This window comes from Gymnodraco acuticeps, unplaced genomic scaffold, assembly GCF_902827175.1.
Source record: "Gymnodraco acuticeps unplaced genomic scaffold, fGymAcu1.1, whole genome shotgun sequence".
Taxonomy (NCBI): domain Eukaryota; kingdom Metazoa; phylum Chordata; class Actinopteri; order Perciformes; family Bathydraconidae; genus Gymnodraco; species Gymnodraco acuticeps.
Window position 1 is genome coordinate 149,114 of NW_022990680.1, and position 23,257 is coordinate 172,370.

Here is a 23,257-nt window from a genome sequence, read left to right on the forward strand (position 1 = left end):
TGTCTCTGTCTGTACGTGCTTCATCATATCTACATTAATGTTATATTAATGTTTCACCAGCTGGATTCAGGTCAGTTTCTCCTCATGTTCACTGAGATGCTGCCTCTGTCTGTACGTGCTTCATCATATCTACATTAATGTTATATTAATGTTTCACCAGCTGGATTCAGGTCAGTTTCTCCTCATGTTCACTGAGATGCTGTCTCTGTCTGTACGTGCTTCATCATATCTACATTAATGTTATATTAGTGTTTCACCAGCTGGATTCAGGTCAGTTTCTCCTCATGTTCACTGAGATGCTGTCTCTGTCTGTACGTGCTTCATCATATCTACATTAATGTTATATTAATGTTTCACCAGCTGGATTCAGGTCAGTTTCTCCTCATGTTCACTGAGATGCTGTCTCTGTCTGTACGTGCTTCATCATATCTACATTAATGTTATATTAATGTTTCACCAGCTGGATTCAGGTCAGCTTCTCCTCATGTTCACTGAGATGCTGCCTCTGTCTGTACGTGCTTCATCATATCTACATTAATGTTATATTAATGTTTCACCAGCTGGATTCAGGTCAGTTTCTCCTCATGTTCACTGAGATTATGTTTATCTGTTTTCATGATTAATCATATATTAACATTCTTTAAATTAATGTTATAACTATTAATGTTGTGTGTATGTATTAACATAAATGTTTCACCAGCTGGATTCAGGTCAGTTTCTCCTCATGTTTCGTGTTCACGGTGATAATCTTTCTGCCTTTTTCTGATTCATTATGAAACTAAATATGTACTTTATATTAATGCTGTATATATTAATGTTATATAAATTGAAGTTAATGTTTAAACAGGTGGATTCAGGTCAGTTTCTCCTCAAGTTTCGTGTTCCTTGTGCTAATCTTAGTTTAATATCTCACTTATAAATGTTATTTTGAAGTCATATGTATAAATGTTTCTTACATTATTGTTATATATTCACGTTAATGTTTAAACAGGATTATGTACTTTATATTAATGCTGTATATATTAATGTTATATAAATTGAAGTTAATGTTTAAACAGGTGCATTCAGGTCCATTTCTCCTCATGTTCACTGAGATTATGTTTCTCTGTTTTCATGATTAATCATATATTAACATTCTTTAAATTAATGTTATAACTATTAATGTTGTGTGTATGTATTAACATAATTGTTGAAACAGGTGGAGTCAGGTCTCTTTCTCACATTTCGTGTTCACGTACATTCAATGGTTCACTGTGGTGATGCATAATGTTATGTATTAATATTTTAACAGGTGGATTCAGGTCAGTTTCTCCTCATGTTTCGTGTTCCTTGTGATTGTTCTGCTGGTTTATGACTAATTTCACATATTAATGTCATGTTTCTCATGTATCGTGTTCATTGCGATGATGCTTTTGCCTGTTTCTGATTCATGATAGATATTTATCATTGACCTATACATTAATGTTAAAGCAGATATTGTAGTATCTGATTAATTAACTGTGAATTCATATTCTATGAATACACGTTTTAAATATGAATGTTAAATAAATGTGTGTTCTAAATATTCCAGTTTCCTTATTACTACTGTATATGTCAATGTGATATAAACTAATGTTATATCCTTTATTTAGATGTGAACAGGTTGGTTAGCTATGTTGTTGTTGTTGACCTGAGGTCACAGCGTGTTGTTTGTTGGGGTTTCCTCATGACGTCAGCAGGGTTTAACGTGACCTCGTCCCTGACGCTGGTCGGTTTCTCCTCGCTGTCTGGCCACAGCTCGCTCTTATTCTTCGTGTTTTTGTTGCTGTACCTCTTCGTGTTGTTCAGTGACTCTCTGGTGATTTATATCATCTGTTCGCAGCGAGCTCTTCACCGGCCCATGTTTGCCTTCGTGGCATCATTTCTGCTGAACTCTCTCACAGCCAGCACACTGATTTATCCTAAACTTCTGTCTGATCTGTTGCTGTCCGGCGCCGGCTTGGTGCAGGTGTCCCGGACTTTGTGTCTGTGCCAGGGTTTCTTTGTTTCCTCTCTTGGTGGAGCGAGCTTCATGCTGTTGTCGGCCATGGCCTTTGACCGCTACCTGTCCATCTGCCACCCGATGCACTACGCTGTGCTGGTAACTCCTGCCAAGGTGGTGCTGATGCTGCTTCTCTGCTGGATGCTGCCTGCTATTCTAGGGGGAGTCACAACGCTGCTGGCTAGCCGCTTACCGCTCTGCAAGGCGCAGCTCGACAGGGTCTACTGCGACATCTACAGCATTGTGACCCTGAGCTGCGGTGGTGCTGAAGCGCAGCTGAGTGGATTATACATTCTGCTGTTCACAGCAGTTATCATATTCCTGCCTGCCGCCTTCATTCTCTTCTCCTACGCTAGGATCCTCTTCATCTGCCTGCGGCGCTCACGTAGCTTCAGCAGCAAAGCTCTACAAACCTGTCTTCCTCACCTGCTCGTCTTCTTTAACTATTCCATCAGCGTCTACTTAGATCTGATGCTTCGCCGCCTGCAGAGCAACAGAGAATCTGACTCCACCCTCATCACCTCCATCCTGATGATGCTAGTACCTACTGTACTGAACCCGGTGGTGTACGGACTGAAGTTAAAGGAGGTGTTCACGCATGTGAAGAGGCTGCTGAGCTGCCGCAGAGACAACTGATCAGGTTATAGTAAAAAATAATCAACAATAAAAAACATTCCTAATGGTGCGAATAAAAGTGTTATATTCAGGGCTGCACATAACTGGTGCACAGGTGCGCATGCGCACCTCTGCCAAAAAAAGAGCACCGTGTCATTTGAAAATAGGCGCATTTGCGTACCAACATTGAGAGAGAGAGGGAGAAGAGAAAAGAGAGGAGAGAGAAAAGAGAAGAGAGAGAGAGAGAGAAATATATTTGCGAGTTGCATATGAACCTATGATATGAACTCATAGCCGGCCCGTAGCACTGGCGTAATAGATGTTCGCCTAGGGCGCCAGATCTGGGGAGGCGCTGCGCTGGCAGCTCTGGGAGGGAAAAAAACATTTTTGACCGTTGGTGCTCATCCTAATTTTCGGCCTTGATGTAACAATATTCATAATTAAGTAAATGTAACACCCTTTTCACCCCGGTTACACGTTTCATTTGCCCTGTACGATGGGCGCTGTAAGTGATGAAAATGGGGGATGTTGGCTTATCTGGCGCCCGCAGCTCACAGCCAAAATGCGAGTGAGCGTGGGAGAGAGGGAGGGTGCACCGGTTCCGGCGCTGTTGTTATTAGAATCTGGTGCTAGCTGCTCTAACGGATATAAGAAGAAGATGTTTCTACAATAATGTGGAGGGAGAGTCCTCTCCAGTCAGACTGAGAGGCTGATAACTACAGCTCAGTAAGGTAAAGGACTCTTGAGTGTTTAGATAGTTCACTTTAGTCTAAGTTCAAACGGTTTGGTTACAATTTATGTAAACACATATTTCCAAAGCACTCCTTTATAATTATTGGGATAAACAGGTTTGAAATAATTCCAATGTATACTATAGGACAGTAACCAAACATATCCTTTAAAACTGGAGAGATAAAAAAAATGCATAAATAAATAAATGTTAAGGTAAAATAAGATATGAATGAACAACATAAATAAAATAAGTTACATTAATTTGTTATTGGCTATGGTAGGTTATTGGTTATGTTCACATACTTATTTGATTACATCCACTTGTCTAAGAAGACAACAGAGACTTTCGACCCAAACCCAGCTGTTGACTTGTGGATGCAAGCAGCTAATCGCAGACTCAACCAGAGAGGAAGAAGTAGGCCTACATCATCAGCTACCATGTCTGACAGAGAGGAAGACAGTGAGGAGAACAGTCAGGAGGGTAGTGATGACAGCTTGTAGGATTACTGGTCGTGCTAATGTTGTCTTGTGTTCACCTCTGCATGTGTGTTCTGTGTTCACCTCTGCATTTGTGTTCAGTGCCGTGTGTCTGGCAAATAAAGTCAAGACCCCTCAAAAGTTACGGTTTATTTCATTTTAAGGATGAGCACCAAGCAACATCTCCAGGTGCTCCTTTGAGAACCAGAGCAAAAAAGTGATGTGCACCCCTGGTTATATTGACCACCATTTGGTCTGATCTGAGGTCTTAAGCTAGGACTGGGGTTGTTCACCACTCCTATTACTCGCCATCATTTTGTGTATGTGTTCCGTTTTAGTGCTTTTATCGTTTATCTGTTTTATTTTTAAAAAACTTGAAAAAAACTTGAAGCACTTATTGAGTTAATTAAGGCCCTGTAACTGATTCACCACTTCCCTTGTATGATGCTTGAAGTGAAAATATCTGCACTTTCCTTATTGTTCGGAGTTTGATTCTTTATGGTTTTGCACTTATTGTAGGTCGCTTTGGATAAAAGCATCAGCTAAATAGTACCAAGGCCTGCCCCACATTTTCGCAGCAGCGGATGCCGCGGAACTATGTACAAATCCCGTTTCAATAATTTCCCTCTACTCTAAAGTCACATCTAAAACGCGATCTGATCTAGCTGTGTATATTTTGTTATTTTTGATTGTTATATTCAATCTCCTTAGCTACAGGCATTTTTGAAGCTTGTAAAGGGAAGACCACAGCTCGCCACTCTGCTCTTCCACAGCGCCGCTTCCCCTCCCTCTGCTGACATTATGAATGTAAGGCATAGTAATCATAGCTAACACGGCAGGGTCCGTTACAGTTTGTTTTTATCTGATTTCAAATAAACAAAATCATGGCTTTCAGAATATTAAACTTGTTTCAGCAAATTCAGATGATAAATACAACTTTGAAGCTTCGGCATAATGACAAGCGGAGAACGGAGTGACTTTACGTCACTGCAGGCATAACAACAGCTGGTGTTTCTCCAGGATTCGTCTCGGAGGGTCGCTTCGCCAGCTGAGGATTTCCAGCCCATGTTATCGGACCGTCGGACGACTACACTTCCGAATGACTCCGGTGAACCGATGCAGCTGGGAAGAACCAGGCTTTCTCTGGAGGAGAGGCAGCGCCGTCTATGGGAGGGTTGCCGTTTCTACTGCGGCCAGCTGGATCATCAACTCGCTTCATGCCCGGGAAAAGATCGAGCTCACCAGTCAAAAGGAGGGCGCTGGTGAGCAAATTTCCCGTAGACTTCCCTCCTCGACCTGTTACTGAGGCAAACATTTTTATTAACAATCAGGCCATTGACCAGGGTGTGTTAATAGACTCAGGGGCTGACGAAAGCCTTATGGACTGGGGCCTAGTCAATCAGCTAGAAATAAAGACTGTTCTGCTAGCTCAGCTTGTTAATGCCAGTGCCTTAGACGGCCGCTTGTTGTTCACAGTTACACACTGCACTGAGCCCATTCAGATCACTATGAATAAGAACCATACAGAGAGCATGCAATTTCATATTTTCGAGTCGGCTCAGCACCCGATTATTTTGGGGTTTCCATGGCTGAAGACCCACAATCCTCACATTGACTGACGTTCAGGGAGAATTAAGGAATGGGGAGAGGATTGTGTTGGCAGGTGTAAACTTTCACAACCTGTTAATGCACCAACAGACTCTAGTAGAATCATTATAGATCACCCTGACTATCCTGATCTACAGAAGGTACCTCCCTGTTACCATGATTTAAAGGAAGTGTTTAACAAGTCCAAAGCCCTGTCGCTACCTCCTCACCGAGATTTTGACTGTCCCATTGATCTCTTACCGGGAGCCCCCATTCCCAAGGGGAGACTTTACTCGATTTCGAGACCTGAGAGAGCAGCAATGGACGAATACATCTCCTCTTCACTCAAATCAGGGATTATCCGTCCTTCATCTTCTCCAGCCGGAGCGGGATTTTTCTTTAGGGGAAAGAAAGACGGGTCTCTGAGACCTTGCATAGACTACAGTCCACTAAATGACATTACGGTGAAGAACCGCTATCCTCTGCCACTCATGCATACTTGCCAACCTTGAGACCTCAGAAATCGGGAGCATTTCAAAACCACCGCGGGGGGGGGGGGGGGTTCGAGTTGTCGATTCTTGTTCTGTTTTCTGTGACTATCTTCCTCACCCTCTCAGACTTTCAGTTGCTCGCGCTACTAAAGAGATGTGCTACCGTAGAAACCAAACAATGGTGTAGCAGTATTAAAGTCAGAGTGGAAACAGTCCTGAGTAAATCTGATTTAGTCAGAAATCAGGAGAAATGCGGGAGAAATGTGACCCCGGGAGGAAACCGGGAGAGGGCAATGAAATCGGGAGTCTCCCGCGAAAATCGGGAGGGTTGGCAAGTATGCACTCATGTCATCTGCTTTTGAACTGCCAAGATATTCACCAAGCTAGATTTAAGAAATGCATATCACTTGGTTAGAATAAGAAAAGGGGATGAGTGGGAAGACAGGATTCAACACTCAGTGGTCACAGCGTCAGTGGTCACTATGAGTACCTAGTAATGCCTTTTGGACTAAGCAATGCACCGGCTGTGTTTCAAGCTTTTGCAAATGAGGTTTTGCGGGAATTTTGGAATATTTCAGTGTTCGTGTAACTGGATGATATTCTGATTTTCTCCCCAGACGCTAAATCTCATGTTAACCATGTCCGCCAGGTTTTGCAGAAACTGCTTGAGAATCAGCTATATGTCAAGGCAGAGAAATGTGAGTTCCACACAGAAGAGGTGTCTTTCTTAGGACTGTTGGAGCAAGGTGTGGTCTGAAACCCACCTCGGCTCCGCTTGTTCTTTGATGAGCATCTCAGATTTATAAAAGAAGGAATTCAAAGCACCAGATAAAGGGTTAAACAATAATCTGCTTTAATGGTAAACAACAACAATACACTTTAAAAGGGGTAGGCCCACCCCTGCTCTGGTCCTATTGCCGGGAGATCCCATCATCTTGACGGCAGGAGGAAAAGAGACCGAACAAAACACACAACAGGAGATATGTAAGAACAACAGGAGGAGTTGTGTGGATGCTCCTCCCATACAGGTAATCTATTGGACGATATAAAAACGACAGCCTGTCGCAGCGAATCAGCACGAGCCAGCCAGGAGAAAGAGTCTCTTCAGTTTGAGGGCAAAACAAACACATCTGTTGTTCGCTGTCTCACATTCTTGCAGTTTGGACACACACCCCCCTTCTTGCATAGATTTCCCTCTCTGCTCCCCCTCCCCATTAGTTCAATACACAAAGCTCCACACACCTTTGGCATTTTAAAGATATGTCTAAGATATAGTTGTTTATAGTTTACTAATACAAGTAATACATGTAAGTTACTTTAATATCAATAATAACGAGGAAAACATTAACTCTGCTCTCAAGCAGTGAAATAGTAGAACTCTACATAAACATATATAGAGAACGCACACATTTCATTATGCAGCCCCTCACACAAATGTCACCTGCTTTCCTCTCTGAAAGCTATCCTTGGATAGGTTTTAACCGTCCTTGTCCCATGACCTCCCCAGGATCAGTCAACCAACAAAAGTTAACGGTTCCCATACCCTCAGGCCCTCTTTGAGCTTCCCTCCACCCGAAGTCAGCTTACTTGGAATGAACACATTTATTGATAATTCAGGCCGACTATTATCTCCAGGCCTCTTTATGAGCCTTGCAGGGAATGAATCATTAACTAACAAGACTTTAACTGCATTATATCTGAGGAAGATCTCTCTTGGAGTTCCCCTGTTAATTGCAAAAACCATTGATGATTAACAAAGAGACTCATGGGCCCCTCTTGATATCTGGAAACTGCAACAAGACTTTCTGCCATTCAAATTTAACACACTTCTTATATCAGGTGACATAATAAAATGAATATACCAGAAATACGCTGTATTAAACTTTCTGCTATAACATTTAACTTCAATAGGACACATAATCTCAATCATAAGGTTGGAGATCTGCTCCTCACCATCGATGGCGGCTCCATCCACCCTTCCCCTGAGGTTCGCAGCCTGGGCGTCACTCTGGACTCTAGCCTCACCTTCAACTCCCACATCAGGTCTACTGTCAAAACCGCTTTCTTTCACCTACGAAACATCTCCAGACTCCGGCCCTCTCTCCCCGACCCCGTTGCAGAAACATTAATGCATACCTTCATCTCCTCTCGTCTGGACTACTGCAATGGAGTTCTGTTCGGGGTCACCAGCAAAGCCCTGGACAGGCTCCAGTACGTCCAGAACTCTGCAGCCAGGCTCCTCACCCACACTAAGCCCTGGCAACACATCACCCCTACCCTCCTCCACCTTCACTGGCTCCCGGTCAAGTCACGCATCCAGTACAAACTCCTCCTGCTAACTTACAAATCTCTCCACTCCCTAGCCCCTCCATACATCTCTGACCTCCTTCAGCCCTACACCCCCTCTCGTCACCTGCGGTCCTCTGACAAAGGGCTGCTCTCCATCCAGCGCTCCAAGCTGAAAACATTTGGCAACAGAGCCTTCAGTGTCGCAGCCCCCACCCTCTGGAATTCTCTCCCCTCTGCAATCAGGAATACAGACACTCTGGACAGCTTCAAAAAACACCTCTGTTCACTCAGGCCTTTGGCCTCAACTAATATGCAGTACCCAGCAACCTGTTCCTGTTTTGTTTTCTTCAGCCTATGTATCTGTATGATTATTATTACTTTTTGTTGTGTTACGTCCCATTGTAAAGCGTCCTTGGGTTTCGTGAAAGGCGCTATATAAATTGAAATTATTATTATTATTATTATTAATCTCACCTAATCATATCCAAATGGATCCTGCTAAAATCAGTGCAGTGGCCCACACCAGACTCCAGGAAGAAGGTTCAGCAGTTTCTAGGATTTGCTAACTTCTATAGGAAGTTTATTAGGAATTTCAGTTCTGTTGCTGCCCCTCTGCATGTTCTGACTTCTCCTAAGTTTCCTTTCAAGTGGACTCCCCAGGCGGACTTCACTTTCCAACGCCTCAGAGAGAGATTCACATCAGCTCCCATACTCACCATTCCAGATCCCCAGCGCCAGTTTATGGTCGAGGTTGATGCTTCTAATGGGGGAATTGGAGGAGTACTGTCTCAACGATCTGTAGAAGACAACAAGATTGTCACGATTCTTGTGTTGTGTCACGTTTTTAGTTTTGTGTGTCTGGTAGTGGGTGTTTTGCTTGTCTCCTTGTCATGTTTTCATGTCTGTCGTTAGTTTCCCTGGTGTGTCTAATTTCCTGATTGTTTTCACCTGTCACCCCTTCTGTGTCTCCTGTGCTCATCAGTGTCAGCCCCGCCCCTGATTGTTCCCACCTGTGTCTTGTTACCCTGTGTTTAAATTCCCCTGTCTCCCAGTGTTCAGTGTCAGTTCGTTTTTTTCTATGGTCATGGTCAGGTCTATGCTCCTTGTCTTTTGCCGTGGTCAGGTCTATGCTCTTTTGTGCTCTAGAAAAGTTTTGTTCCTCACCACGTGAGTGATTATCATTTTGTTCTCAATTTTTGTCATCTTATCCTGAGATTAGTTATTGACCATTTTTTGCTGTATTTTGGAAAATAAAGTATCCTACCAATACTTTATCTCTGTCTCCCTGGGTCGTGCAATTGGGTCCTCCCTCCTAAGTGCCTGAGTTCTAACAAAGATGCATCCATGTGCTTACTAGGGCTGTACCCGAATATTCGACTATTGGAATATTCGTTCGTTGGCCAACTATTCGGGTTTCAATTTCATTATTCGGATATTTGTTTTTTAATTTTTTTTCCAAAAAAGATTTTTTTCCCCCTAAATGTATGCTATCAATAAAGGCGAATTGCCATATTCTTATACTATATTTATACTTTTGAATTGCACTGTTAAAATGCGGAAATATATACAATATCAGCCTGTGCTCCATCGCGTTCACTCACAGTCACGAACGCAAACGGCACGCTTCACCTCGCTTCACACACCTGAACACAAAATGCCGAAGACTCCAGCTGTGTGGGACCATTTTAAATTGGACGGCGGTAAGAAGAAGGCAGTGTGCCAAATATGCGACGAGAAACTGGCCGGTGGCACAACAACTGTGAAAAGTCACCGGATGCTGTAAGTACTAGCCTAGCTTAGCTTAGCTGTTGTCAAGTTGCCATGATGAAGCTGCTTTATCCGCCGTTTAAACAGTAACGTTACACATGATAAAATCGTGCTCTTACTTTGCTTGGAAAATAGTTGCAAGCAACCGGATTGTTTTTTTATATTCGTTTTTCAATTGTATCCGAATAGTGAAAACAATAGGAGCAATGTGGGAACATCTGGAGTGGAGTGCACCAGCTGGGCATAAGCTGGGCGTAACTCTACGTCCGACGTAGAACCGAAGGTTAAGACCAAACTAAAGTTATGACTAGTGCACCACTTAGACTTAAGCCCTGTATGCGTTGCGCCCGGGTGTAACTTTTACGCCTAGTACGGAGCAGGCGTAAATCGGAAAGAGAGACTAGTATCCATAGTAACGTAAAACAGGCAATAAGGAACATAACTATGGCAGTGCGTCTTGTTTACAGGTTTAACAACGAAAGGGCATTAAGAAGAGAAAGTCGTCCGTGATCGAACAAACCCACTGGACATCTATTCGGACAGTGAGCTGATAGAGAGGTTTCGTTTCGGCAGACAAGCCCTTTTTGAATTAATCAAGGAGATTTCCCCTCAACTCCAGCACGGATCAGACCGAAACGCTGCGCTCTCCCCAACCTTGCAGGTGCTGATTGCGCTCAGATTCTACGCGAACGGGGCCTTTCAAAATACTGTGGGAGACATGATTAATGTTCATCGCACAACTGCATGTCGGGCTATTGGAAACGTTTCCTTGGCTCTCCAGCTCCGCCTTAGGAATTATATCCATCTTCCAACCCAAGAAGAAGCAGCGAAATCCAGGCAAGATTTTTTGTTAAAATCAGGTATACCTGGTATTGTTGGATGCATCGACGGTACTCATGTTCGCATTCAGGCCCCCTCTGAACATGAGTATTTGTATGTTAATAGAAAGGGTTACCACTCAATAAATGTCCAAATGGTGTGCAACTCGGACATGGGCATTGTCGACCTCGTTGCAAGATGGCCTGGGTCGACCCATGATGCTCGCATCCTGAGAGAGAGCGCCCTTCAACGGGAATTTGAGGCAGGGAGAGTGAATGGTCTTCTTCTCGGAGACAGTGGATACCCTCTGAAGCGCTGGCTAATGACACCTGTCATCGCAGAGAGAACTGCACAAGAGCGCCGCTATAACGAGAAGCATACACAAACGAGGAACATTGTAGAGCGCTGCATTGGAGTGCTCAAACGTAGGTTAGTAGGCCTAAGTCATTTTTATAATATATAAAAGGCCAGCCTTTTAATGTAGATAGGCTAAATTATTTTTTGCTATTTTGTGTAGGTTTCACTGCCTCCACAGTGAAATGCGAATGCACCCTGAGCGCGTCTGCGTGATCATTGCTGCCTCTGCGGTGCTGCACAACATCTGTGTGAAAAAGAGAATCCCCCTTCCCATGCATGGAGAATTGGTACTGGAGGCGGATGAGAACCCTGTGGCTCCTGCTGGCATCCGTAAAGATATCGGTGGACGACTTACCCGCAATCATATAATAAACAACCTATAATAGACCTATATATTTGTAATATGAACGCTGTTTTTTTGCAATTGCATTTCAATAAGCTCCCATTGTGATCACATATTCTCATTAGGCCGTTTTATAGCCACATTTATTAAAAAAACACACACAAGAACATTAAATAACAACATTTTGGAGAACTATTAACATGAAATTGAGATAAAAACAAGTAGCCTACAACAAATATGATTAAAGAATGGTGAACAAATTGTCTTCTTCCGTCATGATTAGCTGATTATTAAGAATGGTAATTTGGAGTCTCAATTTCTCCTTCTCCAGCTCAATCTTCTCGTGTTCCGCTCTTAATTTTGCGGTCTCCACCTCCACACGAATGATTTATCTTTCCGTCAGTTCCCGCTGTAGCTCAGTCAAATCCCTCTTCCTTTTTTGGGGTGGGGCCATTTGGGATTCCCCTTGAGTCATCGCTGACGCTGTGGGTGAGGGACTTCCCTCTTCTCTGCGTCCTCTGAGTCTGTAAAATTGCAAGTTAATGTCAGTTACTATCAACTGCCGTGATTGCTAATTGTTATCTTGCTAGCCGTGATGTCTCACGGGGGGTAATGTTTATATAGCCTAGATAATGTAGGGAGATGTTACTCTATTAATGACTTACCACTTATAGTGACAGCTGACACGTCTGCGTCAACCTCTTCACATGTTGAGGTTGACAGCTCAGAGCTGTCGATCCCGCTCAACCCCGTGAAAGTGGGGGAATCCTCTCCAAAGATAGCTATAATTATATCGCTATATGGAAAGGTTTTTGGTGCAGGGCCCCCGCCGGTCGGCGGGTTTTTGAGAACTGACGCATCCTTCTTGGCTCTAGATAGTAGGTCCTTTCACTTCTTCCTACACTCTTCCACCGTCCGTATCCCTCCATCACCCAAGTCATTTATTGCTTCAGTGATTGACTTCCAGGCTGCGAGTTTGTTCTTGTTGGTCATATTGTTATTAAATTTGGCAGTTAGCGAGTTTTTGTGCTCTGCATATATTTCAATTAAGGTTCTCTATTTCTCTATCAGTAAAACATTTTTTTCTCTTCTTTCCGTTATCCATATTCATTATCAAATTCTTAGCTTGCTCTGAATGGAGGAGTTCGAGTGGTAACTTATGGAGACGTGTGTTGCTTGGCAACAATTACAGTTTAGCGTGTATTCACGTGGACGCGCATCTTAAGACCAGTCGCAGCTACGACCGAGACTAGTCAGGCTTGGTGCACTCGGTGTAAATTCGAATCACTAAGTCGGACGTAGCTAAGCCCGACGTTAGAGTTAAGCCCTACTTTTTTATGCCCAGCTGGTGCACTCCACTCCAGGGGCTAAGGCAATTATTGGCAAACAGTATTTAAATAAATGAAGAACGAAAAATAAATGAACGAACTGTTCATTTATTTTTCGTTCTTCATTTATTTAAATACTGTTTACTGTATCGGTAACAAGTATTATCCTGTTAGGCCGAATGTTACGGCTATGTTATTAAAAGTATTGTTGTTATAACAGAAATATATGTTTTGTATCGTCAGGTTGTAAAACGTTATAGATGGAATTTGGAACCGGATTTGGTCCCCGGGCGCTGCACTGCGGCTGGGTTAAATGCAGAGGACACATTTAGTTTTAATGTAAATAAATATAAATCGTAATAGTATGCTCTTTCTGCGCTTCTGCTTAACAGCGAATTTGGAACCGGATTTGGGCCCCGGGCGCTGCAGCTCAGGTGTCTCGGAGCGTGTTGTGAAAACATTTTGAAAAAAAAAGATCTCTCCGCACCGAATATTTTAATATTCGCTGTTGATTACTACCGAATATCCGGAGCCCGAAAAATGGTATTCGGGACAGCCCTAGTGCTTACCTGTCGCGGAAGTTGACAACAGCAGAGCGGAATTATGACGTGGGAAACAAGGAACTATTAGCTGTAAAAGCTGCCCTCGAGGAATGGAGACACTGACTAGAGGGGGCAGAGCAGCTGTTTTTAGTCTGGACAGATCACAAAAATCTGGAATATATAAGAAAGGCTAAGTGTCTCAACTCCTGTCAGGCCAGGTGGACACTATTCTTTAGTAGGTTCAACTTCACACTCTCCTTTCGTCCCGGGTCTGATGCTTTGTCTCGTCTTTACGATCCAGAACCACTTGCTGTAGAGCCCAAGACCATACTTCCACTTAACCGTGTGATCGGAGCCTTTTCCTGGCAAGTGGAGTCGGACGTTTAAAAAGGCGAATGTCATGAATCCAGCACCTAGCGAGTACCATCCATGTACTGTTGTGCACCCATGGAAATGCTAGGGTGGTTCATTTTTGTAATGTTTGTTTTCTCGCTCAACATTTATCTCTCATTCCCGGCTTCCTGATTGTTTTCACCTGGCATCCTTTCTGTGTCTCCTGTGCTCATCAGCGTCAGTCCCGCCCCTGATTGTTCACACCTGTTTCTCATTGCCATGTGGTTAAATTTCAGTTCGTATTGTCTCTTGCTATGGTCAGGTCTATGCTCTTGAAAAAGTGTGATTCCTCACTACGTGAGCGCTTTCAGTTTTTGTTCTCTATTTTTGTCATCTCGGCTAGAGATTTGATAGTTACCTTTTTTGTTGTTCAATGCTGTATTTGGAAAATAAAGTATCTTACAAATACTTTACCTGTCGCCCGGGTCGTGCAATTGGGTCCTACATCCTAAGTGTCTGAGTTTGTAACATGTAAGGCATATAGTAATCATAGAACACGGCAGGGTCCGTTACAGTTTGTTTTCATCTGATTTCAAACAAAGTCTTGGCTTTCAGAATATTAAACTTGTTTCGGCAAATTCAGATGATAAATACAACTTTGAAGCTTCGGCATAATGACAAGCGGAGAACGGAGTAACTTGACGTCACGGCAGGCATAACAACAGCCGGTGTTTTCCCCGGGAAACAAACACACACACACTCGCGAGCTTCCCCCAGACCAGTAATCCGAACGAAAATATCTTTCCTCCGTAGTATTTTGATCATTTGCTAATAACCAATCAGATCGATGGATTCCAGAGAAGAGGAAACTTTGAAGGCCTTTTTCTCAAAATGATGACTCAGTGACAGTCATTATATAATGTGACATATTTTGCTTAGTATTTGGAGTACAACAACAATCCTGATATCATTAGAAAGCTAGGAATCTCCTCTTTCCAACAGTGTATACAGCTCAAAATGTGTCTTCGGGTCAATGCGACTGATTTCGATGGAGCAGGTCACTTTGCATTACGTAAAATAAAGCAGGCAGGAAGAATATGTACATTTTAACCCAATCAAATAGGACATTCTCACACCATTCAAATGTATAAGAATATATACACTTGCAAACATGTCAGAAGAACCAGCGCAGAAGAAAACTAAATACAGTCAATCTAAACTTAAATTTAACAACTGGAAGGTCACATCCCTGACATCCACACCTCCGGAGCCTGGACCTTCATCAATCATAGAACCAGCGAAGCCAGATGAACCCAAAAGCAGCAGCTCTGCGGCCGCAGAGACTGTCAAAACCGCCGCCGTCGTTTAACTGAAACAGGCTGGTTTTTTGTTTTTGGTTCTTTTTGTCGCTGCTTTTCATTGAACTATTCACATCTTAAACTGCACTGTAACTTTTATCCATGTATTTTTTCTTTTAATGTTTATTTTATTAGCTTTTCTTTTTAATGACTGATTTGAAATGCCATTTTCTTAATGTCTTTCATTTTTTGTAAAGCACTTTGAATTGCCTTGTGTTGAAAAGTGCTATATAAATAAACTTGCCTTGGTTCCGACTGCATGGAGGTTTGTTGTCGGGACATTGAGGCGGGTAAAGCTGTACAGCTAACTGTCAAAAAAACAGACCGCTAGAATATTTGGGCAAAGAGAAGGTACTTCAACGCAGAATGGTACAAAATCAGAGAGTGGTTCATTCTTTGCAAAACCACTAAACGATGCTGATAAACTGCGATGTTAACAACGTCACCCGTCCACACAGCGGCGTGCGTTGAAAGCTTCACCATTCACTTTGAATGGGGTGACGTCACTTTTCGCCGAACTGCATTGTGGGAAGCGACGCGGAGCTTTGCTGGCGTGGCTCGCTGCAAAAGTTGAGCAATGTTCAACTTTTGAAGCCTCGGCAGAAGCGTCAGCCAATCGAATCATATGCCAGTCCAAGCTCTAGACAATCAAACCGCTGCTTGTGAGTCAGGGGCGGGAGATTCATGTGATTGGTTGTTGGTCGAGTTTCAGACACGCCCGCCGGCAAGCTTCAACGCACGCCGCTGTGTGGACGGGCCGTCATGATAACCTCATATGTTTTTAACTTAGGATCATACCTGTGTTTAGTCTAGAAAAAGGTAAATGTGTGCATTTTATTATAAAGTTGTGTATATTTACAGACTGTTGCAAAAACTAAGAAGCTTATAAACATCAGGTTTAAAACTAAAAGAGCTTTGAAACAAAATGAAAGATGTTTGGAGTTTTATTTGAGTTATTCATTTACATTTTTTGTCAAAGAGATGCTGATTTGAAACCGTTGTTACATACAGTTACGGCACTTCCTGTTTCTGCCGGAGAGAGGGGAGGCCGTCCCAAAGCTTGCTGCTGTGTTTACTCCCTTCATCTGACAGGAGGAGCCTCATGTGTCACTCCACGGAGTTCACTCCGTCACAGAGGGGGAGTGTGTAGCAGTGGCGTTTTCTCCTGGAGGCCAAGGGAAGCCAGGCTTCCCCTGTTTTTTCGGATTGTAGTTATAATTTTAATAAATAAATAAAAACACTTCGTTTAGTTTCGGAAATTATTTGTTGTGTGTTGCTGCCAGCCCGTCTCTCCCCCATTCTCAGTGAGTATTTTACAAAGAGTGAAACAGCGCCCCTCTAGATGTTATGGTGAAACAGTAGATTGCACTCTCTGTTGCGAGAGGAGGCCAGCCAAAATTGGCTTCCCTTGGTGAAAAAAAATGGAGGGATTGACCAATCAGATGAGGCTCACGTCATGCCTCTGCCAACCTGTGATTAGTCAGGGCCATGCCAAGGGAAGCCAGAGGCGGCTGGCTTCCCTTGCCTCACAATCCAATCAAATCGCATCAACTTAGTGTGGCAGTGACGCATCCTAAAACCCGGAAGTAAGCTGCGCTCGGTTTCCCTCGACAGAAAGCAATGGGATTTCTCCATAGGATTTTGGAAAATAGCTTGAAATAAGGTCAGTGGAAAACGAACCTGTTAGATAAATGCACGTTGTGTTCAGTCGGATAATATCCACATGTCTACCCTACTTTTATAATTTTCGAATCATAAATCTAATCGATAGAAGATAGATAGCATCACTGCACCACTCTCACCGCCGTTAGAAAGCAGCAAGCAACTGAAGCAAGTGCAATTATGGAGGGTGGAGATTTGGAGTATTTAATCAACAATAATTGTACTAAACTTCTGCTACAGTAGCAGCAACAATACAATCTGATGACAGGCCGATGCCCAAACTGGAGCTGTGTACAGTGAGGAACAAAGGAGCGAATCGGACGTAAAACGTTAAAGGTCTCCTGATTTAGTTTGTGAATGAATGCTTATTAGAGTTTGGGCTGGAGAGTGCGTGCCGGCCTGTCGGTTAGATAACAGGCGTGTGTAAGTCCTGCATCTGTATGATACAAATGTGTGTAAAATGATACCGGGTGCTGTAATCACTCATCTGGTTACGTTATTACATTGACCACCACACCCCCGACCCAAAAGAAAGGACGTATTATTGGCTTCCCCTCGTTTTTTCCCCACGCCACGCTACTGGTGTGTAGGGTGTAGGGTGTGGTTTGAGATTGGGCCATACACACGCACTTGTTTGGCCCCCACACTTTTAAAATGAATCCGGCGCGCCTGAATGGTACTGTATGTAATGTAATGTAATTTTTCGAATAAATAATTGTAACTCTCTTTTCAAGGTGTTGGTGTTTGGTATTTTTAATGTTGGTGTGTGTGGGTTTTTTGGTATTATCTTAATGTTTATCTTATCTTAAATTCAGAGATGGCAAAAGTACACACATCCTTTACTCAAGTAGAAGTACAGATACACATGTTTAAAGATACTCTGGAGAAAGTAGAAGTACTGACTAAACTTCTTTACTCAAGTAAAAGTAAAGAGGCTTTGAAGTGTACTTCAGTAAAAAATACCCATAACTAGCAGCTGTTTTAACCTGTTAAGCCCCAAAGACCCCTTCGGCGGGTCTTTTTTTTATTTTTCACGACACTGTGTCTCAGGACATCTTAATATTTAAGAACATATTAATGTGTTATACCAGATTAACGGGAATAATCTCAGCTAACTGACGATACAAACCATTTTTACCAAAACAAAACACAAGTCTCATAAGAAGCATCTAAATGACCCCTGAGCGAAAAATGCTAACACACTTTGGCACAGAACTCAAGATAAAGATACCCTTATCACTTATCGTAGCTGCACATACAAGATATCTGATTAAAGCTGAGGTTCCACAGATTATTTAGGTATATATATCATCAATGAGCGATCCGAATTCGCGACAGGGGAAGCAAACACAGACATCACAACACGTACCTTTACGGAGCTTCTAGGGAGATCGTCTCACCGTAGCTGTCAATCTGATCAAAAGACGTGTTCAATGGCATTAAAACGAGAAAAGCGGCTGAATCGGTTAATCCATAGGTTGATTGAATGTGTCGCTTTGAAAAAATTATTTATAATCCATAATTGCATTTTTATGTAAAAATCGGAGAGTAAATGTTAGCTGCTAATACATACAGTCGGCGTCGCGTCACAGTTGGGGGCGGGGCATTTCGAGGGGGAAAACAATCCTTTCCCCCTCGCCCGGAGCACTGTGAGCGCGCGGATTTTAAATGTTTAAATGTTATTTAATAGGATCGGATTATTGTCCATATCTTATTAAAGAGTGGACGAATGATCCGACTGAATGGCCTGAAGTTTCATTCCCTGATATCTTCTGCTACCTGGTTGAATCACCCGGTAAGAGGCAAAATCACGTTAACTGATGAATTAAACCTCACATAATGTATATGTCTGACAAGGAAATTAGCACGTTTTAGTGAATTTGTTCATCACACAATGGTTGTTATTGCACAATAGCCATCATGAGCTGCATATACATATTGGTTATTGACGACTCGGTACGTTATATCATGCAGGGATTTACACACACACGCCTAAAGAACTATTGGTTCCTGGAGGCACACAACTTTTTTACAAGTGGCTTTGTTGGAGTTGTGCTCCATCATAAACTACCTTCATCGGATATCTACCTGTTCCGATGTGATGTAAAGCCATCCTGGAGGGTGACAGAGAAGCCGCAGTAGTATTAAGGATACCCCTTTCGTCTCATTAGTATGCATGAAAAGTGACAGGTGACACGCCCCCAATTATACAAATGAGCTAAGTCCCACCTCCCATTGTTAGAGATCCTTTGATGTGAGTGGGTACAATTATGTTAATGAGCTAAGTCCCGCCTCCCTTTGTTCGAGATCCTTTGATATGAGGGGTGAGGTGTTATAACAGGTAGGTGTGAAAAGCCCCCCTGTGTAGTGCCTTTGTTGTCTAATCCTTTGATGTGTTGATTAAGGCAGTCTCTTTGAAGTTATGCTGTCTGGCCCCTGTCCCCTCACACCCCTTTGTAGTCTAATCCTTTTGATGTGAGGTGTTATAACAGGTAGGTGTGAAAAAAGCCTTTGATGTTAATCTAGGTGTTGATTAAGGCAGTCTCTTTTAAGTTATACGTGAGACTGTCTGGCCCCTGTCCCCTCGGAGTTGTATAATCGAATTAGCCTTTTTGATGTTTGCCCTTTGATGTGAGGGTTGATGTGTTATAACAGGCAGGTGTGATTTCACACGGTGTGTTATAAGCCTCTGATGTTAATCTAGGTGTCTCTTTGAAGTTATGCGTGACACTGTCTAGCCCCCTCCCAGCCCAGGCCTCTCCCCCTTTCTCCACCCCTTCCTTTGGCTATGAGGCCAGCAGATAGTGGGGGGTGGAATTAGGTGAAAATAGAAATACGCCCAAACTAAATAAAAAGACAGTCATTTCCACTCACCAAGTCACCTTTCAAAAAAGAAAAATGGCCAAGAGACGCCTCGATATGGGTTTAATCAGCGAGACGCCTGTGACAACTTACCGCCATCCGTCCGGAGCGCCAGTCAAACGAATGCAGCATCTGTGCGGGGTTCAGACGCCTCCAGCTGAAGATCTGTGCACAAACTTATCTCGTGCCCTCATTGGTCATGTGCGCGCGCGTTCATGTGTGTTGGAGGAGGGGCTCTGTGAGGAAGTGGCAGATTTCCCCCAGTTGTATACTTTCAAATACGTAAAGAGGGAAATAATAAAATATCCTATTGCCCCCATGATCTTTTGTCTTTTTTATAATTACTTCACACAACTATAAGGAAACCCAATATGAAGTTATGCGAGGTTGTATGGATGTAATATTATAATTTGTTGTATGCAACAAAAAAGGTGTGACTGCAAAAGACTCTCACTTTTACAGAGGGCTCCGCCTCCCACTCAACATAACAAGTCCCGCCCTCCTCACCAGATCATTTAAAAGTAAGGGGGTGGAAATAGATGAAAAAAGAAATACGCTCAAACTAAATAACAAGCCAGTCATTTCCACTCGCCAAGTCACCTTTCAAAAAAAGAAAAATGGCCAAGAGACGCCTCGATATGGGTTTAATCAGCGAGACGCCTGTGACAGCTTACCGCCATCCGTCCGGAGCGCCAATCAAGAAACGAATGCAGTATCTGTGCCGGGTTCAGACGCCTCCAGCCGAAGATCTTCATGAAAAATGGACTCTGAAAAATGGCGATGTTTGGGGTTATGTATTCAACTATATGGCGAATGAACTGCATTTCTACAATCTGAAGAATGGAGAAACGTATGGACCCCGTAGTGTTAAAGCGACACTGACCTCAACAGATTGGGCTGTGTTAACTCTGGTGTCTTCCAGAGATCTCCACGCAACCACTGTATCGGAGGAAGTAGTGCATCAAGAAACCACCGTGGAACCACCGGTGTACAAGATATTTGCAAAGAAAAGCAAAGAAACACAGACAGCATGCGAGATCAAAGAAGAGTTTTCACCGCTGCCCCTCAAGGTGGAGGAAGAAGGAGATATTTCCCCACCGCCAGAAGTGAGAAGAGTCCTGACAAGCACCGTCTGGGAAACTAAAAGCGGACCATCGGGGCGATGGTATTACCGCGCAAGCCGGTTGGTGACGCTGGGGAAGGACCCCTCTGGTGATTTTGTTTTGGAGTATTTGAACTCTACATGCGGGGTTTTTTCAGACAAAAAGTTACTGAAAGATACACTTTTGTGTTTAAAAGCTGAAAAGTAGATAATGAAGTACTTTGTTTTAGTAGATTTCGTCAAGCATCTGACTCTTAATGGTCCTGATTCAGGGTTTGTTTGAAATGATTTGTGCTTTGTGTGTACAGACACACTGAAAACACTGAAAACACAAAAACCATACTAGTGTTTTCTGTGTGTCTGTGTGTCTGTGTGTCTGTGTTTCTGTGTTTTTGTGGGTGTATAATACGCACGTTTCAGTACACATTTATCCTACATCTTCCCTGTTATCCTCCCCTTGTTATAATGAAGACAACAGTGCATGTGAAGGACTGTAATCCACATGTATCAGACACGCTCCCCTTGCTATAATGAAGACAACAGTTTTAAAGGTAAAAAACACTTTTTTAATTTTTTTAAAATGTCCTATTTACATTTTTATTTTTTTCACACACAAAATCAATAGTTATACTGATTGCAACATCCCCAGGACCGTCTCCAGCTTAGAATTCCCCATATTACTGGAGATATCCTGATGGAGTTTTTTCACTTCAGTCAAAATATTCATGTTTTTGCTGTTTGACACAAAGATGCATTACATCTACAAACAGAGCATACAATGAGAGCACATGATACACTTTTGGTGTTTGTTTCATTTCTTCTGTAATGTTACAGAATGTTTCGGAAAATGAAGATTCCAGGACCACTTTAAATGTTTCGTTTACAATTGTTTCCCAATGACCCGGAATAGTACTGCCAGAACGAACGATAGCCAAAATGTCTTCTAGTTTACAAACTTCAGCCATTCTGTTTACACAGTGATCACTACTCGTTCTGTTTTCAATCGTCCTCATCACCCCACTTATTAAAAGGGTATTGACTACATTATGATCAATATATACAGAGCGTTTTGCATAGTAGTTTCCCATTTTTATTTTACTTTAAAGAAAAGTCAATGTATCGAAAAAAAACAACCCCTGGATGGTTATTACTCTTCTTCTTCTCCATACAACTCGGTAAGGATCTTTTCTCCTTGAGGCGTCTGCAGTTTTTGAGCTTGTGCAGAAAAGCCTCCGAAGCGTGTCGGATCCTCCGTTCATCCTCGCAAATGCCTTTATCAATAAGACTCTGGTCAATCACAGTAATGAAGTTGGCGAGCCAAAGTCTTTTCATTAACGCGTTGTAATTGTTTCTGAAGAAGAAATCGGGCATGTCATTCAGACAATCGTGTTGCCTATGGCCGGGGTGACTGACTCGGCATCCGTTGCAGATTTCTTCTCTGTACCGATACAGCACCCTCTCCAGAATATGAACCAACTCCGATTTCACTGTGTCCATAAACAGAGATGTCTTGGCCCCAGGAGTAACATCAGCAGCAGTAGTACTGCAAGATTCGGGTGTCCAAAATGGTGGTGATGATGGTAGTCCAGGAGTCTGTTCCTGGCTGCAACTCGCGGGGGGAGTCTTGGTTTTTCTCAGATCCATGGCTAGTTTACAACGGTCGTCTTAGTGGGGTCCTTAGTTTTAGATGATTTGCTGAGTGGAGGGTGGGGCTTATTGCGTTGAATGGGGGGAGTCATCTATGTAGAATTGAGAGTTTTAAAAAACAGTTCTTTAAGCGTTGTAGCTTTTTCATCTATCATTTCCAACCAAGCAGCAATAGGTCAAATTTAAGAATAAGTAATAGTTTGTCGAGATTTTACGGAAGAAGTCAAAAAGTATAGTTTGTCAGAAATATGGAAAAGTCATTGTGTACAAATAGTATGTTGAAAATCAAAAGAAAGGAAACTCAATTCATTACAAATTAATGAATATTTTACCCAGTTCTAACGTTTTTGCACCCCTTAAAGAAAACCCCCTTCCTTACCAAGTACTTCATAGTATACCCTTTGTTAAGTGTTGCGTACATCAAGGTGTATCTTAAAGTATCTTGGTAGCAGAAAATAACTAAAATATGTAAGGTTATCAGAAAAGAAAAAAACCTTGTTTAACTGAACAAGTGTTTTAAAAAAATAAAAATAAAATACCTGCCATTAAAAGAAACCAAATTCCTTACAAAGTACTAAATATTCTACTAGTTGTTAAGTGTTGCATACGCCAAAGTGTGTCTAAAAGTATCTTAGTAACACAAGAAAAGAGAAAAAAGCATTGATGTTAACAAAAACTGGATTGTTCCACTGAAATAATAAATAAATAATTTCAAAAAGTGCGTTTAAAAGAAAATGTATTCAGATAAAGTATTTTGTTAGAATATTAAGTCCAAGATGGTTACATTTTACCCCCTAAACCAGTTGTATTATATTGTTGTTTTCCTAATAAAGACAGTCACCTGAATTAATTTTCTCTCTATACCTTTTTATTTTTTTTACATTTTGTAACAATCTTTAAACATTTGTAGAGAACAAACACTGTGG

General features: G+C 42.4%; 1 protein-coding gene across 1 annotated transcript; it reads left to right on the forward strand.

Moving 5' to 3' along the window:
• Positions 1-1,705: 1,705 nt before the first annotated feature.
• LOC117555298 (olfactory receptor 6N2-like) lies at positions 1,706-2,656 on the forward strand. Its single transcript, XM_034230148.1, has one exon. The coding sequence runs from the start codon at positions 1,706-1,708 to the stop codon at positions 2,654-2,656; it is 951 nt and encodes a 316-aa protein (XP_034086039.1).
• Positions 2,657-23,257: the final 20,601 nt, after the last annotated feature.

Coding starts and splice junctions, on each gene's coding strand:
- LOC117555298 (XM_034230148.1), top strand. CDS start 1,706: ATGACGTCAGCAGGGTTTAACGTGACCTCGTCCCTGACGCTGGTCGGT.